This window comes from Miniopterus natalensis, chromosome 1 (genome assembly GCF_054644295.1).
Source record: "Miniopterus natalensis isolate mMinNat1 chromosome 1, mMinNat1.hap1, whole genome shotgun sequence".
NCBI lineage: Eukaryota > Metazoa > Chordata > Mammalia > Chiroptera > Miniopteridae > Miniopterus > Miniopterus natalensis.
This window is the reverse complement of record NC_142081.1, coordinates 96,882,306-96,901,836: the sequence shown is the minus strand read 5'-3', so window position 1 is coordinate 96,901,836 and position 19,531 is coordinate 96,882,306. Positions and strand designations below refer to the sequence as shown.

General features: G+C 39.4%; 1 protein-coding gene across 1 annotated transcript in view; it reads right to left on the bottom strand.

Annotated features, from left to right (window-relative positions):
- PTPN9 (protein tyrosine phosphatase non-receptor type 9) overlaps positions 1-19,531 on the bottom strand; it is a 106,712-nt gene that overhangs the window by 47,861 nt on the left and 39,320 nt on the right. The window contains exons 2-5 of the mRNA XM_016210569.2: positions 14,680-14,823; positions 11,314-11,403; positions 10,506-10,630; positions 5,709-5,814 (exon numbers count right to left, since the gene is read on the bottom strand). Of these exons, the coding sequence (XP_016066055.1) occupies positions 5,709-5,814; positions 10,506-10,630; positions 11,314-11,403; positions 14,680-14,823 (465 nt within the window). The remainder of the gene's footprint in view (positions 1-5,708; positions 5,815-10,505; positions 10,631-11,313; positions 11,404-14,679; positions 14,824-19,531) is intronic.

The window sequence follows — 19,531 nt, the reverse complement described above, 5'->3', positions numbered from 1 at the left end:
AACTATAGTAGATTGAAGAAAGAAATAGAGGAAAATGCAAACAAATGGAAGCATATACCATGTTCATAGATTGGAAGAATTAACATCATTAAAATTTCCATACTACCCAAAGCAATGTATCGATTCAATCCAATTCCTATTAAAATACCAATGGCATATTTCACAGATTTAGAACAAATATTTCAAAAATTTATATGGAACCAAAAAAGACCTTGAATAGCCTCAGCAATCTTGAGAAAAAAGAACAAAGTTGGAGAGAATTACAATACCGGATATCAAAGTATACTACAAAGTCACCGTAATCAAAACTGGCACAAGAACAGGCTTATAGATCAATGGAACAAAACAGAGAGCCATATGGTCAATTAATATTTGACAAAGGAGGTAAGAGTATACTGTGGAGTAAAAAAGTCCCTTCAATAAATGGTGCTGGGAAAATTGGACACGTGCATGCAAAAACAATGAAACTAGACCATCAACTTACACCATACAAAAGAATAAAGTCAAAATGGATAAAAGACTTAAATGTTAAGTTATGAAATCATAAAAGTTCTAGAAGAAAACATAGGCAATAAAATCTCTCAGAGCAATATTTTTGCCATTGTGTCTCTGAGGGCAAGGGAAACACAGGAAAAAATAAACAAATTGACTACATAAAACTAAAAAGCTTCTGCACAGCCAGAGAAACCATCAACAAAATGAAAAGGGAACCCATCATATGGGAGAACATATTTGCCAATGATTCATCTGATAAGGGGTTAATATCCAAAATATATAGAGAAATTATACAACTCAACACCAGGAAAACAAACAATCCAATAAAAAAATGGGCAAAGGACCTGAGTAGATACTTCTCCAAAGAGGACATACAGATAGCCAGTAGACATATGAAAAAAGTGCTCTATATCACTAATTTTCGGGGAGATACAAATTAAAACAACAATGAGGTATCGCCTCACACCTGCCAGAATGGCTACCATCAATAAATCAACAAACAACAAGTATTGACAAGGATGTGGAAAAAAGGGAACCTTAGTACACTGCCGGTAGGAATGCAGACTGGTGCAGCCACTGTGGAAAACATTATGGAGGTTCCTCAAAAAATTAAAAATGGAACTGCCTTTTGATCCAGCGATCTCACTTCTGGGAATGTATCCTAAGAGAATCCTGAAACACCAATCAGATAGAATATATGAACCCCTATGTTCATAGCACTGTTATTTACAATAGCTAAGATCTGAAAACAGCCCTAGTGCCCATCAGTAGATGAGTGGATAAAAAAGCTGTGGTAGCCCAGCCAGTGTTGCTCATTGGTTGAGTGTAGACCCATGAACGAGGAGATTATGGTTAGATTCCCGATCAGGGCACATGTCTGGGATGCAGGCTCAATCCCCAGCAGGGGGCGTGCAGGAGGCAGCCAATCAATGATTCTCTCTCATCATTGATGTTGTTTTCTCTCTCTCTCCCTCTCCCTTCCTCTCTCTGAAATCAACAAAAAATGTATTAAAAAAAAAAAAAGAAAAGAAAAAGAGCTGTGGTAAATTTACACAATGGAACACTATGCAGCTGTAAAAAGGGAGATCTTACCCTTTGCAACAGCACAGATAGACCTGGAGATCATTATGTTAAGTGAAATAAGCCAGTCAGAGAAAGACAAGTATCACATGATCTCACTTATATATGGAATCTAATGAACAAAATAAACTGATGAACAAAATAGGTCCAGAGGTATGGATGCATGAAACAGAGTGACAGATCTCAGTGGGGAGGGCGGTGGGGACAGGAAGAGATTAACCAAAGAACATATATGCATATGTACATAACACATAGTCACAGACAATAGTATGGGGATGGCCTGGGTTGAGGTGGGGGCTGGGTGGAGGGTGGCTAAGGGGGAAGGGGAAGATGGGGGATATCTGTAACACTGTCAACAATAAATTTTAGAAAAAGAAAGAATATATGCACCCTTATGTTCATAGTAGCGTTATTTACAGTAGCCAAGATCTATAAACAGCCCAAGTGCCCATCAGTAAATGAGTGGATAAAAAAGCTGTAGTGCATTTACACCATGGAATACTATGGGGCTGTAAAAATGAAAAGAACGCTTTACCCTTTTTGACAGCATGGACAGACCTGGAGATTATTATGCTAAGTGAAATAAGACAATGGAAGAAGACAAGTACCATATGATCTCATTAATATGTGGAGTCTAATGAACAAAATAAACTGATGACATAGAACCAGAGGCATGGATACACAGAACAGACTGACAAATGTCAGAGGGGGAGAGGGTGGGAGGGACTGGATAAAGGAAGGAATTAGCTAAAGAACATATGTGGCCTGGCTGGGGATGGTTCAGCGGTTGAGCACTGACCTAGGATCTAGGAGATCAAGGTTTGATTCCTGGTTAGGGCACATGTCTGAGTTGTAGGCTCAATCCCCAGTCAGGGGCGTGCAGGAGGCAGTCAATCAATGACAACTCTCTCATCATCGATGTTTCTATCTCTCTCTCTCCTTCTCCCTTCCTCTCCCTGAGGTCAATAAAGATATATTTAAAAGAAAAAAAAAAGAACATATATGCATATATGGACATAAACAATAGTGTGGTGAGGGCTATGGGGGCAGGGGCTGGGTGGAGGTGGGCAAAGGGAGAGAAATTTGGGACATTTGCAATAGTGTAACAATAATTTTTTTTTTTAAAATATATCTTTATTGATTTCAGAGAGAGGAAGGGAGAGGGAGAGAGAGAGAGAGAAACATCAATGATGAGTCACTGATCGAGCCTACAACCCGGGCATGTGCCCTGACCGGGAATCGAACCCCATTTGCCTGGATCCTAGGTCTACCGACGCTCAACCGCTGAGCCACGCCCGGCCAGGCAATAAAAAATTTAAATAAAAAAAAAGAAGTCTGATATCACCAAGTGTTGGAGAGGATGTGGACCAATGGAAATTTTACACATAGCAGGTGGGTAAAACCACTTAGGAAAACAATTTGACACTATTTTATGAAGTTGAATCTTCAAAGACCTTATGACTCAGTAATTCTCCTAGGTGTATACTCTAGAGCATACATATCACCCTCAAGTGGATGAAATCAGTTTTGAGGAGTGGGGCATAGGCAAAAAATCATACTCTTTTTATGCATAAAGCACAGATATGCATTCAGTACATAATGATACATATAGTACATCGGTGGTATTAGAATTTCATTAGAACAACAACTTGGGGGGAGGGGAATGTCTATGAAAGGCTCCTCAGTGAGGCAGTAAGGAAAAAAGGGCCGAGAAACACTGCCCTAGAGATGCTCCTGCACACATGCACCAGAAGACAAGTATAAAAGTATTCATAGCAGCACTGTCCATAGACACAAAAATCAGTACATAATCCAAGGAGCAATCAGTAGAAAAGTGGATGAATAAACTGATATATTCACCAGTGGAGGAGGAATTAAAAAGTAACAATCCAGCCTGGCCGGGCGTGGCTCTGCGGTTAAACGTCAACCTAGGATCCAGGCGATCAGGGTTCGATTTCCGGTCAGGGCACATGCCCAGGTTGCGGGCTGCAGCCGATCAATGACTCTCTCATCATTGATGTTTCTATCTCTCTCTCCCTCTCCTTTCCTCTCTCTGAAAACAATAAAGATATATTAAAAAAAAAAAAGTAACAATCCACCCAGCCAGGCCTGGCTCAGCAGTTGAGCATCGACCTAGGATCCAGGAGATCGGGGTTCGATTCCCAGTCAGGGCACATGCCCACATTGCGGGCTGCAGCCAATCAATGACTCTCTCATCATTGATGTTTCTATCTCTCTCTCTCTCCCTCTCCCTTCCTCTCTCTGAAATCAATAAAGATATGTTTAAAAAAAAAAAGGTAACAATCCTCCAACCATCAATAAAAAGGAATAAATTACAGCTACATACCACAAGAGGAATTTCAGTAAAATAATGATAAGTGAAAAATTCAAATCCCAGAAAACAACATGCAGCATAATACCCTATTTATACACTTTCTATTATAAAGCTGTAATAGTACATAAGCACCTATAGAAATCTAGTTCCACAGTACTCCCAAGTGAGGTCCCAGAACCAAGACTGCATAGACTCCTAAACGAATGTTTTTCAAACTGCAGGTTGTCACTAAGTGGGTCCTGAAGTTAATTTAATAGATCATGACTAACATTTAAAAAATATGAAATAGAAGAGAATAATCAAAGTGATTGCACACAGTAAGGTAAAGCTTGTTTTGTGCAACTTTTTTGTTTTGTTTTATAAATATGTACACACAGATACACACGCCCCCATCCACAGATTCTGAAATCTAAATAACTCTGAAAATCTTAAATTTATTTCATAAGTTTGGTGCAAAAATTAAGAGGGCAGCAAAAGCTAACCTGAAATGCCCTAGGCTATTCATAGCATTTATTCTTCTCCACTCATTATAATACATTCCATTGCAGAAATATTAATGTTTGATTATAGGGTGGCACACATATTATCTTTTAAAGTTCAAAATATTAAAAAAACACCTCTGGATCTAAGCATTTGTGATAAGAGATTAAGAACCTTATCTATGTATGTAACTCTACATATATGTGTAAGTATACATATACTTTTGAGTACTAAGTCATAATGTAAAACATGTTTCTGGCCCTGGCTGGGTGGCTCAGTTGCTTGGAATGTTGTCCCGGGCACCAAAAGGTTGTGGGTTCGATTCCCACTCAGGGCACATACCTAGGTTGTGGGTTTGATCCCCAGTTGGGGAGTGTACGGAGGGAGGCAACGGATCTATGTTTTTATCTTACATCGATGTTTTTCTCTCTCTCCCTTCCTCTCTCTTTAAAATAAAAACATACCCTCAGGTGAGGATTTATATTTTTATTATTATTATTTTTAAATATATCTTTATTCATTTCAGAGAGAGGGAAGGCGAGGGAGACAGAGAGATAGAAACATCAACGATGAGAGAGTCATTGATCAAGCCCGCAACCCGGGCATGTGCCCTGACAGGGAATCGAACCCCGATCGCCTGGATTCCAGGTCGACGCTCAAACGCTGAGCCACGCCCGGCCGGGCCCCTCAGGTGAGGATTTAAAAAAATATTTTTAATTAAAAAAATGTACTTCTGACTAGATATAGTTGAAAAAAAAGTGTGTTTTTTTAAAAAATATATCTTTATTGAGTTCAGAGAGAGGAAAGGAGAGGGAGAGAGAGATAGAAACATCAATGATGAGAGAGTCATTGATCGGCTGCCTCCTGCACGCCCCCAACTGGGGATCGAGCCTGCAACCTGGACATGTGCCCTGGCCGGGAATCAAACCCCAATCGCCTGGATCCTAAGTCGATGCTCAACCGCTGAGCCACGCCTGGCCGGGCAAAACAAAGTTTGAAAGACACTGGCTAGGTGACATTTTTCATGGACACTGGCCATGCCTAGGCCTTCATTAATTCTTATTCTACAAAACTCCAGGAAAGGGATATCCCACACCTTTATGATTAAGAATGTTCTTGTGCATTTCTTATTTAAATTCTTCCCATTTTACTTTTAAGACCATTTCTTATTCTGAGGAAGCAGTTATTACTCATCATTTACAGGTGATCTTTAAATGGAACACAATGTCTGAAGTTTACATCATTCTTAAATCCAAAGAATAGAAAAAAGTATCCTAACCATTATAGGAGAATTAAGAGGGCTCTGCCACAGCCTTACCTTCAGCAGGTTTAGGACTTTCTTGCCAAGATCCAGCTCAAAGTTGGTATAATTAGAACCGCACATGTCATAGATAAACACCAGTCCATTCCTCTGAGTTTCAAAGCTGTAAACCAACCATTGAACAAAAACATTTAAGTAATCAGATGAATGAGGAAGGTTGAAAGCCAGAGGCAAAAACAAAAGTATGGGACGGACACATTTGGGACCAAAATAACTGCCTCCCTGAACACTAGTCTTACAAAAAGATAATTTACCTTTGGTATCTGCTATGCTTATTGTGATATCGTGATTTCTAATAAGAACTATATACTTGGTCTTCAACCCTGAATTCTGAAAAGTCTTGAAATTTCCTAAGCAAAGTGCTCAATAAAGGTGTCTGTTATGTTATTGAGGTGACTGCTAAAATGTCCCTAAGTCACCAAGGGTGGGCGATGGTTGCCAGGGAAACCAAACACCATGATCAGAGTGTTGGCATTTTCAGCGCAAGCCCTACCAGGGAAGGAAGAGTGGGGAGGGGCTAGAGACTGAGTTCAATCATGAATGGCGAATGATTTAATCAATCGTGCCTAAGTAATGAGGTCTCCCTAAAAACTCAGAAGGATGGGGTTCAGAGAGCTGCCAGGTTGGTGAACATGTTGAGGTGTTGGGAGAATGGCTCTCTCAGAGAGGGCACAGAAACTCCGTGCTCTCGCCCCATACCTTGCCCTATGCATCCCTTCCATCTGGCTGTTCCTGGGTTATATCATTTTATCATAAACCAGTAATCTAGTAAGTAAAATGTTTCTCTGAGTTCTGTGAGCCAATCTAGCAAATCCATCAAATCCAAGGAGAGGGTGGTTGGAACCTCTGATCTACAGAGCCTGTTGGTAAGAAGCAGAGGTGACAACCTGGACTTGCCATTGGTATCTGAAGGGAGTAGAAGGGGACAGTCTTGCAGGACTGAAAACCCTTAACCTGTGGGACCTACACTATCTACAGGTAGACAGTGTAAAAAATGAGGTGAATTGTGGAACTCTGAGCTGGTGTTGAAGAACTGCTTGGTGGTGTACGGAAAAGCCTCACATGTTGGAACTGGAATTGGAATTATACTTATTGATGCATATTTAACCAGATTTATCAAGTGAGAAAGTCCTAAGTTGAGAATGTTCCAGAGTATCTAGGTTATCAAAATTTGAACTGTTTTCTCGCATGTCTCTGAATCTGCCTATCCAAATTCTATAATATTCCATGTTCAGCTCAAAAGTTTCCTCTTCCTTGAAGATCTCCCTGATAACTGTAATCAAATGTACCACCACCCTTCACCTTCTTGAAGCCCCACAAATCTTCCTGTGGATCTTTATTGTGGCTCTTAAAGTATGCCAACTTTGTGTAGCTGATTCTCTTCTAGAGTGTTTTTTTTTCACTCATTATCCCCAACAGTCCCTAGCACAGTCCTTGCAACACAAATCCATAATGACTTGTAACTGAACTGTAATCCAGTGGACTGGAAGCCATCACTAAAAAAAAATACTTTAGACTTGTAAAAAACCGTATAACAAAACTCTAAGCTTAATAGTTGTGAATTTGTCTCTTTTGACTTGGAGGAAGAGAACGCACAAATGGTCTCTGGAAAATATCCTCAAAAGTAAATTGAAAGGTGGTAAACCTATGCCCAGATTGAAGTTAGGAACACATGAAGATATGAAAAGTATTCCTCAGTGCAATCTCCTTAATGCCTAAGGACTTTTCAAAGTTGACTCTTCCACCTAGCCAAAGCCTTACTTGCTTTATTCTATACACAGAATAAATTATTCAGACTATTCACAGGTAACTGAAACAGGTTTCACATTTATTTTAAATTGAGAAAAAAATTTGGCTCAAAACACAATCCTGAAATCAGAGTCTCATGTTATTTTGTACACTAATTTTGTTGTTGTTGTTGTTATCCTCACTTGAGGATATTTTTTTCCATTGCTTTTCAGAGAGAATGGAAGGAAGGGAGGGAGGAAGAGAGAGAAACATAGATATGAAAGAGACACGTCAATTGGTTGCCTCCCGCATGTGCGCCGACCCTGGCAGGAAGCAAACCCACAACCCAGGCACGTGCCTTTGACCGTCAATTGAACCCATGATCCTTCCGTGTGCAGTCTGTTCCTCTAACCATTTAGCAACACTGGCCAGGGTTACACTACTTTTTTAGTATGACCTCCTGGAAGCCTCTATACCTCTATCCTTTCAATAAAATCCAAGAGAGAAGTACCAACTCATTAAGTAGCATTTCAAAAATCTCTAATTGTGCAGTAGGCCCAAATTTCTCTTAGGTTCAAATGACCCATAACATGATACCATCAGTGCTAAATCTTGACTCTTTTTACAACCCCAGAGAGATTATGATTCACCAAGAGCAAAGATGCTGTTAATCAAATGACACAATTACTATCCAAGTCTAGAGACTTCCCATTTCTCCACAAGTTCATCAAAGGCCAAATTCAAAGAATTATATATTTTTCCCTCACAGCTCCAGCTTGTGGTAGGGAACTGAAACAAAGGGAAGATAGTGCCAGGGGAAAAAGAATTTAATTTTTAAAAAGCAACCTGGCATAACGATGCAGGTTCTACAGTCCCCAAAACAGCTCATCCTCTAAAGGCACATGAAATACATAAAAATGCAATAGGATTTTCACTTTTCTGGGTATAGAATATGAGGTTTACAAACAGCTAATTCCGTACTCAGAATAATTGCTTCCCTCCTGAATCTGATTCCTGAGCTGGATGCTACTGGGAACACCAAGAAGTTTAAAACACAGTCCCTCGCATGTTTTAAAATAGCCAAGGGTAGGGGGTGGGTGAGGGATTATCAATGAAACAAGATTGGTTACAGATCACTTTGAAGACAACAGATGATGGGTATGTGGAAATTTACGATAGCATTTCCTCTCCACCTAGGGAGATTTTGGAATTTTCCATTATATAATGTTAAAAAGAAGGTACCCTGTCCTTATGGAGCTTATAATCTAGTGGTAGATGAAAAAACAACAGTATAAGATAAATGACATCATAAGGCCATGCATAATTAAACACAAAATGATCAGTACTAGTAATAACTGCTATTAAAGTCAGAGTAAAAAGAATTTTATTTGTGACAGGTTGGAGCAGTGACAGGGCCAGTCATAGAAGTTGGGCCTTAAAAAAGGGTAAGATATAGTGAAGAGGAGGGCTTTCCTCCCCTTCCATTCTGATTCAAGGTAAAATAGGGAAACAAGAATTTCTTCTCACTACTGAGAATATTTTGCTTAAAGAAAAGGGTTCACATTTATCTTATATGCATCCTCTCAATAATGAGGAGTCAATGAGGGATTTTAAGAAAGAAATGGACATCATGAAAAATTTTAATTCTATTTACCTGTTTGGTACTCCTGTGGGATCTAATACTCACACTGGAAAGAGCAAGCTTTGGTTACTGCCATACGTATATGAGAGCTCTGACTCTCTAAGCTGCCCAAGGAGGAAGACCAATACTGAATTTTTTGGTGAAGGAATCTCTCATTCATTCCCCTGAGCTAAACTAACCTTTCAAAGGAACCTATATTCTGGAAATCATGCCTGAAGGCCAATCACAGAAAAGAACTGATACACTCCACACTTCTGATTGTGCAGTACTGGGGCCCTGAGACCACTGATCCTCTCTCCTCAGTAACTTCTCTTTTTCAGAACAATGCTATGTGTAGTTTAGATCTATCTCCCGCTAAGCATCAAAAGCAGAAGCTAAGTACTATGAAAATAACATTAACAAGACAGTAACAGATGAACTGAGAACTTAAACTGAGACAGTACTTTGGCTATTCCCATCCCCTAAAGTCCATAGTATGACTAAAGCTGTGCACAGCTGTCTCACTCTATCAGGTAGCAGCCCTACGTATATCACTCCTAACTCAGAGGACCAGCCAATAACATCCAGAGCAATAAGAAACTGTAAAGGCAAGCACTAAGGTAAAAAGTATGGCACAAAAACAACATAGTAAGGTAACTATAGCTCTAGACAAGAAAAGAACACCAGGATCTTAGAACAACTTGGACCAGTATGTGATTACTGTAAAAGAGTCACATAACTTCTTGGGACTTCAGTTTCTTTGTCTATAGAATAGTAACAATATGATTTACCTTAAAGGGGGAGAGATATGACCTGAGCTGGTTCCTTTTGCTTATGTACCTATTGATTTTACTTAACTTTATACTTTTGGACTCTTCTCTCCTGAATATTGATTCTCAAAATCCTCTGAGCTAAATACCATTATTCCATTTTACAAAGAAACTGAGGCCCCAGAGGGTTTTGAAAATTAACATTCAGGGAAGAATGAACAAAAAGAGCCAGCACAGGGCTGCTGACCAGGTAGCCCAGTTGGTTAGGGCATCATCCTGATACACCAAGATTGTAGGTTTGATCCCTGGTCAGGGCACATACAAGAAGCAACCAATGAATGCATAGATAAGTGGAACAACAAACTGATGTTTCTCTCTCTCTCTCTTTCTCTCTAAAATCAATGAATACATTTTTTAAATTAGTATTTAATTGGCTTTCTCAGCTTCTGTTATTCTGAAAAGAGCCAAGCAGGTAAAGATATGGGAAATCCACCAGCTTGACAGTACCTGGAAACATTCCAAGCCTTTAAGGACATTGGACATTTTCTATACATAGCACTCACTGCCCAAGACACATCTGAGAAGCACAGGGAAGGCACTCCTAAGTTTTATCAAATCAAGAACTGTCACTTTCCCATCTAGATATAAACCACCTACACCAATCTCCATGCTCACCTATCCACAGCTCTGTCTAGCAAGTAAAACAGAGCCTGAAGTACCACATGTTGGACTGACTTGTGGGGATGATGCAGTCTGGCAGTGAAGAGGGCGATGGAGGCTCCTGTTGGGTCCCGAACATTCTAAAGCAAATAAAACAAGAAACATTTAGAAATCAAATAGAAAATCCCAATAATCACTAAGGCTTCTCATATCCTGGACACAGCTTTTCAACATGAAGAGAACAGATACTGGAACTGCTTCGCTGACTTGCATCAATTGCTCCAGAAAGGGAAGAAAGTTTATGCCATCCCATGCCTGATTCTCAGCAAGCCCTCATCCCCCCAACCATATTTCAATGATAGGAAAAACACACATTATCTCCTCAATTACAGAGATTAAAAAACGGTGTACTCTGGCTGATTAATTTCCCAGGCAGGATGCCAAAAGAAACAAACAGCAGAGGAAAACTATAAAATCCACCCACTGTATATTTACCTGCAAGGTTGTGGTTTCCAATTGGAGAGAGCTTGCATTCAATAAGGTAGGATGGGCCTCTGACACATTATAAACCCATCCCAAAAGCCTTGACTGTTATGGACCAATGAAGAAACTTTTCTAAATCTACAGTCCAACTGATTCCCAATAATTTCAATTATTACTAGAATAATTTTATGCCAAACTGCACAACTGCTTCACATCTGCTCCTGACTGTTGAGACTCTCTAGATTCAGGATAAAGTATGCAGCAACAACAAAGTCCAAAGAGGACAACAGCTACAAAAGGAAATAATGAGACATTACAAGAGGGGTCCATGAAGACTCACTAAGATGGTAAATTTTCCACTAAGGATCTCAGAACGGAGAGGTTCTTCGTGAGGTTTCAGCTTCACTATGCCTTCCTTCCTTCGTGTTTCCTAAAAATAAAGCACACAAGATGAATATGAAAATACTATACACCCTGGCCAGTGTGGCTCAGTTGGTTGGGTGTCATCCCATGCATCAAGAGGTTGCCAGTTTGATTCCCAGTCAGGGCATATGTCCAGGTTGTGGCTCAATCCCCAGTAGGGGTCTTGCAAGAGGCAGCTGATCAGTGTTTCACTCTCACATCGATGTTTCGCTCTCTGCCTCTCCCTTCCTCTCTCTCTAAAAAAAAAATCAAGAAAAATCTTTAAAAAAATTTTTTTTAAATAAAATGTTAAAAAAATATATACTATATTTCCAGGATAGCTTTATGTAATCGCCAAATTTCAAAGATAAGGGACTTTACAAGTCAACTAACTAAATCATAAATTCCTTTGTAACCCCCTTCTGAGTGTTATCAGAATTTCCTTTCCAATGCCACCTTATAAGCCCCTTAGGTAGAATAGTTTCTTTTGAATCAGTGAGAATCCTAATCTTGAAGACCAACCAATATGTATCACCAGCATGCAGGGTCAAAGTTCTTAAACATGCAGCAGCACAGATACTGGACCAGGATATTAAAATATGTACCCAAAACCGTCTGGAAACAGACATCCTCATACATCTTCCAGGCACAGGCCTCTCCTATCATAAATAAGAGTCACCCCTCGCCCTGGCCAGGTAGCTCAGTTGGTTAGAGTGTCATCCCGATACGCCAAAGTTGCAAGTTAGATCCCTAGTCAGGGCACATATGAGAATCAACCAATGGATGAATAAGTGGAATAACAAATCAATGTTTCTTTCTCTTTCTCTCTCCCTTCCCCTTCCTATCAATTTTTTTAAAAGTCACCCCTACCCTCTATATCCTCTCCAAAAGCAGCTACCATGACCTCATTTTCCTCATCTCCATGGCCAGATTCTTTTCTTTTCTTTTTTTTAACTTTTATTAGTATTTATTTTATGCTGAATTTACTCATGGGCCATAAGTTTTTGTTTCTTCAGTTCCTCTGGGATCTTTTACTTCCGTGCAACCTCCTCTTCTGCTTAGGAACAATCTGTTCCTTTGCAGTGAGGATCATCTCAATGTGACAGAGAAATCTCATGTATGGGTTCATCTGCCCATGAGCTCTGTAAGTTCCATGCCACATCCTGGGGGCTTTGTTCACCTGGATGTGCTCAATGACCAGAGACTCTATATCCAAACCCTGAAGTTCAGCATTACTCTCTGTATTTTTAAGCCTGTGCAGCAAGAATTCAGCACTATTTTTGAGCCACCGACCTTGTGTCCACCCCACTGTTTGGCCTGGGCAAACCTACCAACTCCATCACTGTAACGACAAAATGGAACACATTGCTTCTGTTAAGTGGCATCCTTTAGATACTTGGTGGCTTTTTGAATATGCAAAGCCTTGATGGCCTTGGCAGTTTCTCGAGTATTCTTAAAGTGAACACGAAGATCATCTTGATTTGCACGATTTTGTGAGGTTTTCTGGGTCAAGTGAATAGTGAACCATTTTCAGAGGTCACCTCTGGCTGCTTTTGGGAAGAGCCACAGACATATTCTTTAAGCTCACCCTCAGCTCTCTCATGCTCGGTCTACTGCATTCTCATTTCCTTTAACTACAGAAGGACCTTCCTGTCACTGAATCCATTGGGCATTTGCAGTCTTCCTTTATGTGACCAGGCTGACCACTCACATTCCCTTCTTCCTGAGACATTCTCTATCTTTCACAGATAATGATTTCTGGGTTTTATTTCTTTGATTATTCCTTCTAAATCTCTCTTGCAGGCTGTTTTTTTCCCCCCATTCATTTGCTCACTCACTGATTCATTCATTTATTCTGCAAATATTTGTAGAGCAATTACTATGTACCTGGCACTGAATTAAGTGCTAGGAACATGCCAATGAATAAAACAAACCAGGTTTCCCCAGTCCTTCTTTAAAATCAAATTCAAATGCCTTCAGTAGCAAATGAAGAGAGTGTCAGTGCTGGGATCACAGGAGAGTGCATATCCTACAAAAAGCATTCAAATTCAACTTTTAAAACAACTTTCCAACCAAAAAAGCAAAATGTCTGAGGTGAGACTATGCCTTACACATCTTCCTATTCCTCACACTCTCCCAGGATGATCTTACCCATTCTCATGGCTCCAATGTTCAGCTCTACTTTGGTTACTCAAAAATCTCTAATTGCATCCAGATTTCTTTTCTGAACCCTAGACTCACATTCCAACTGCTTAGAGGACATTTCTATTTAGATATCCCAATGACACTTCAAACTTAACATGGCCAAACTGAACTCATGACCTTCTCTGTCCATATACCTGCACCCTTCACTGTCTCCTATACTAGTGAATGTCACCTTGTACCCTGTCATCCAAGGCAGATACCTAGAACCCTGATCTCCTCTTGCCTCACACACCAGTTTAAGCAACCCTGTCCTACCAATTTTACTTCTAGAATCTGCCCATTTTTTATCTATCTCCACTTGACACTATGCCTAAAGACACCAAAATCATCTCTTTCCTCATAAGTACAAGAGCCTTTTAATTGGTCTCTGTCTTTAGTATATCCATCCTCTAAAGTACAGTAAGAAAACCCTTTCCAGAATGCAAATCTGATCATATCATTCTGCTGTTTATACTGTCAATGAATTTCTCTGCCCTTAAGAAAAGCAGATAGATACTCTTATCTGACCTTGTTTTCCTCTGCTGCTCAAATTCTTGCCATGCCCCTACTCCCACTCAGTATTTCTGCTCAGCTCAATTCTCTCTAGGTATCTGAAACTTGCTGTTACTTCTGCCATACTTTTTCGAGCTTTTTTCCCCTACCTGTCTGATTCATATTCATTCTTTATATCATAATTTAGAAGTCATTTCCTTCAGGAAGGCTTCCACAGAAACCAGTACTGCCCTATCATAACATTTCTACAATTGCTTACTCTTTCTCAACAATAATCTCTACACCTAGAACATAGCAGGTATACAGTAAATTTCTGTTGAATAAATGAATGAATATTGAACAAGATGACCACAAGATAAGCCTACGTGAGCATCAGTTTTAAACCAATCCTAGTGCTTCTTACTTCCCTTTCTTTTTTAAAAAATTTAGGGAGCTGTCTCTTCAGAAGGATTCTCTGACCCCAAGGTAGGGCTCTTGAATACCAACCCACTTTTTTTTCTTTTTTGAGAGTGATGAGAACACTCAGAACCACTGTGTATAAAGTGTGGTTTTATAGCAACATAGAGAGCCCAGCTGCCACAGGTCTGGTCTACCCTGAGCTACATACCCTGTAGGAGTGGAACAACTCTATGGCACGGAGCACATCAAACTTTCGAGCCATGAGGAACTTTACAGCCACATTCCAAGAGAGTGGGGAAACGTTGTACTGAACTGTCCACTTGTTAATCTCTTCAAGAAACTGCTTGGTGGCCTGTTTGACAAAGAAGATAAACAATAATGAGTAAGTAGAGAACATATTTACTGAAACAAAAAACAAGCAAGAAAAAAAAAATCAATCACCCTTCCCCTGAAGCAAGTCTGAAACCAAAGTTTACTACAGGGAGCTGGTAAAGACAAAAGTTGGAAACATGTCTGAAACAAGAAATAGTGAAAATTTACTTGTACAACTCAATGAGGCCAGATGAGGGAACAAGGATCCCAAATGAGATGCAAACTACTGGCCCCAAAGCAAAAAAACAGCAGTTTGTTTTTCGTTGTTTTTTGGACATTAAAAAAAGGTAGATGGATCCTATGAAAGGTTATTGCACAATGTACAGTGTACACTGAAATTAGCAGTAGTATTTGAGAACAGCAAAACAATTAGGAAAATTTAATAAATCTTTGCAGCTGACTGAACCCACAGGACCTCTTCATGCTTCACATGGCGGCCCAAAACCAGATGCTAGTGCCCAGAGTCATTAACAGCCTCTCTGGACAGCGGTTTGGGGGAAGGGCAGTGGTGGAGAGCCTAATATTGGGGGAAGGGTGAACATTTTTCATTTTCACTGTCTGATACCAAGCTGGCAAGATGCCTGTTTGTTCGCATCTCTTGATAGCCCATGTTGTTTAATCCTCCCCCACGCTATTTCTTGCATTTTTAACCAGTTTCCCCTCTAGCCATACTACCCTTCTGTTTCTTCATTAAGAATAGGATTTACACCCTAGCCCTAGCTGGTTCAGCTCAGTAGTTAGAGCGTAGGCCCTGGGACTGAAGAGTCTTGGGTTTGATTCCGGTCATAGGCACGCACCTGGGTTGCAGACTGGATCCCCCACCCTGGTTCGGCCGTGTGTGGGAGGCGACCAATTGATGTGTCACTCTCACATTGATGTGTGTGTGTGTGTCTCTCCCCCCCCCCCCCCCGTTCCACTCTGAAAAAATAACCTCGGGTAAGGATAAAAATTAAAAAATAAAAAGAATAGGATTTACATGGGAATTTTTTGCACGAATATTCTAAATTGCTAACCCTTTCTGCATAACTATTCAGTCCCTTCCATCCAAAAACTTTTCTCACATATTTGTCTAAAAGGTGAATGACTTGATGAGAATTCTGAAATTTAGTTGATCAATGAACCCATAGTTAAAATGTATCTATTAAACTACTGTTATTTATTAACTATTTGTTAATAGCTGTGCTAAGAAACATAAGGAATACAAAAATGAGGTTTGCTTCAAAAAGTGTAGACCAACGTACTATTTGATCATGGACAAGGTAGTTCTCTTTGTACCCCTAAATTTTCTATTAAAAACAAGGGGAAAAAGGGTAACAGCAATGACCTATTTGAGAGTCTTGGCAACAAGTCCTACATTGAAAATACAATCCAAATAGCTACATGTGTGTTTAAACAAGTAGCAAACTAGAGACCCAGGAGAGTTAGCAATCCCTCACTAAAGAGCACTTGATTTACTCATCCCCCAATTTCTAGGAAAGGAAAAAGGCACTTTACAAACCAGAGTAAAATCTAAGAGGCCAGAGGCTACATCTGAGCTTTAGAACCTTCCAACTGAGGCAACATAACTTACAATACTGGAAAAAGAGAGAAGCAGCAAAACGAATCAGGCAAAGTGCATAAAATGAGCCAAGAAATAAAGGCCATGAAGAAAAGCTTTCAGATGATCACTTCGGCCCAGAATCAGTTCAAGTTAGACCAGAGAAATGAGTCCCAGAGAAGAAAACAGAACTCAGAAAACAGTTTGAGTAGCCTTGGTGGGGTGAGTGGCCAGCATCAGAATGAGGAAACACTGAATGGAAAAAGAAGAGAGTAGCACAGAACGATCCCAGAAACAAAACTTCAGCCAGTTCAGAAGGTCCCCAGGAGATTTTGTAAAGGGTATATGTTTTTTAAATAACGTTTCTTTCAAATATAGCCCTCTCCTGGGTGTTTCTGAAGCTGCTTGTAGAATAAAACACCAGAGTATCAGTAGAACATTCTTTTCCTCTTTTGCTAATTAAGAACAACAGATGAATCAATATGCAGGCAGGAGGGGGAAAAATATATAGTTAAATGACCAGGAGGTGATATGAACCCATCACATATCCAACTATTATGACAATTTTTCATTTTTTATAAATAAGCTATGCCCCAAAGAAGAAACACACAGGTTTCAAACACTTCCTTCAATGTACATATTGGCTTCCTTCTATTAAACTCAGTTCCTTCAAGGTTCTTAATGTCCTATAGCTCCCAAGAGCTGTTGCCTTGAGCTGACCTCTGTCCCCTGCTGGTCAGCATGTTATTCTTGGCTTTAAATAAGGGAACAATTCCTCCTAATTTGGCCTGAGAAGGTCTTGCATGAAGAGAGTCCAGTGTATGGTAAACAGCAATGTGATATTTACAGATACAAATACACCCACCACCTGCTATACTCACCCTCAGATTCACTCTCCTATACCTCCCCATTCCTCTGAGTCAGAAAAGATGGTCTCATCTTAAACAGCCTTTCTCTAGACAGTTATTCAGATCTCTCCTTCTGTTTACACATGGATTTGACACAACCAGTGAGTACAGACCAAGTTGTGGTCCTGTTGATTACCAAAAAACAAGTCCCAGATATTTTAGTGAGCAGGACACTCTTTGGAAGGGATAATTGAAACTCCTGAAATCAACATTCAGTGTATTTCCTGGTTAAAGAAAGAATGAGCCAAAAGATAATTCACAGCTTACAAAATAATTCAACTCAAGGTCAATGGTTTGAATCTACCTAGGCTTCTGAGTAACTACAGTGGTTAACACTTGCAGCTAAGGAGTGGTCACAGTTCAAACAGCTTTGTTCTTCCTTTGGGACAAGGTCTGAATTGATGTACAGAAAAACTAACATTACTACTTACAACCCTCCTCAACCAGCTTTTCAGATACAGGCAAGATTTGTTTCAGCTTAGTCAAAAGCTTACTGTAATTATATACTTCTCCCACAATCATGTTTACATAGATAAAACAAGTTTTTTTACTATGGCCATAAGGAAAAAGATACTAGAGAACCTGCTCTTAAATGACTGAGAAATCTGTGAAGTGGATTATACCCTGGACACCATCCACTGGTGTTGAAATAAGGTGTAGGAGAAATAAAACCAACAACATAATAGTCTTCATGTTACATCAAAATCCCAAAAAGGTCAAGAAACATGTGCTGGCACACTCAGTTCCACAATTAGTATCTTAAATCCTGTATTCCAAGACAATGTGGGAGAAAGGAGAAGAGCCAGACCTAAAAGAAACCTGTTCTTAAAATAAACTCCTGGGTATCAGCCACCTAACCACCAAGGAACAAGTATAGTAGACTAATTGGTTTGGGAGTCAGAAAAAACCTATCACTGCTATGTGATATTTGGGCAAGTCATTTAACCTCTCTAAACCTCAGTTTCCTCATCTGAAAAGACAAGGCTTATAAGAGATAAAAGATAGAAGAGCTTGGGGAGAAAAAGGGACATCTGTAATATTTTAAACAAAAATAAAATTAAAAAAAAAAAAAAAAGATAGAAGAGCATCCACCACAGTATGGCATGTAGAGGTAGTTTCTGAGTGGATGATTTTCCTTTTTTCTTTACTCCATTCATTTCACACTAAAACTTCTTTCGAAAGAGAGTTCCTCAGAATCAAGTGACCTTCTCATTAGTCTATAGCAATTCATTCTCTCTAATCCACCTTATCCAAAAGCATAAATTTAAATTAGAAATTTCCAATATGTGTTAAACTGCAAAATAAAGGTCTCTAAAGAAACAATGCTTCTTCAGTCAGGGTTCTGTTGAAATATAGAAGAAGCTGGCTCCAGAAGTATTTATATCCCTGCTCCAGTCTCTAAATCCTTTGTCCCAACTTTCAGAATACACTGGAAGCTCTGGGGATTAACACTGCCATCCTGAGCACAAGTGCTTTCTAACAACATCAAACTGACTAGAGACTGTTTTTCACTATAATACATAACTTTGTAGAGGACCAACACCCTGCAAAAAATGCAGTCACCCTGCACTGAATACCTAAGTAAAGTTATTCAATATAAGACTTAGTGGCTGCCTTTTATCAAATTTGAGGTTACCTCTGTATTTCAGCAAATATGCCATTTTCCCATTAATTTCAGAGAGAAATGCATTAGTAAATTATCTTCTGCTTATGCCTATTTCCCATCTTTCCTTTGTGAATTGTTGGCTTGTCTATTAAACCCTTTAGTCTCTATCTATATGCTAGGAAACAGAAGGTGAGCTAAAACACATTAGCTTGCTATAAATGACAAGGTGACGTTTGTTGAATTTTTGAACTAAAAACTACAGTCTTTCCACTAGTCCTTTGTTGTTGTGCCAAATATGGAAATAAACCTAGTCACTCTGAATTACTATTTACTGGCTTATAGCTAATGTTTTCATCTTACCAGAAAAATTTTCTTTTCTGAAGATGTGATCTTAAAAGAGCTAATGCTTTCTCAAATAGGGTTTTATAGTATCTGGGAAGAAAAAGCTTTTAAGAGAAATTTCTAATTTTACTATGTTATGAAACAATGTAATAAAGGAATCTTGCAACAAAAAAAGGTTACCCGTAACACACCTATTTTTATGTTTTAAATAATTAAAAAATTAAAAGTCAACAGAAAAATACTAATAAATATATAATTTCTAAGTATATTTCCCCACAACCACCACCACCAAAAA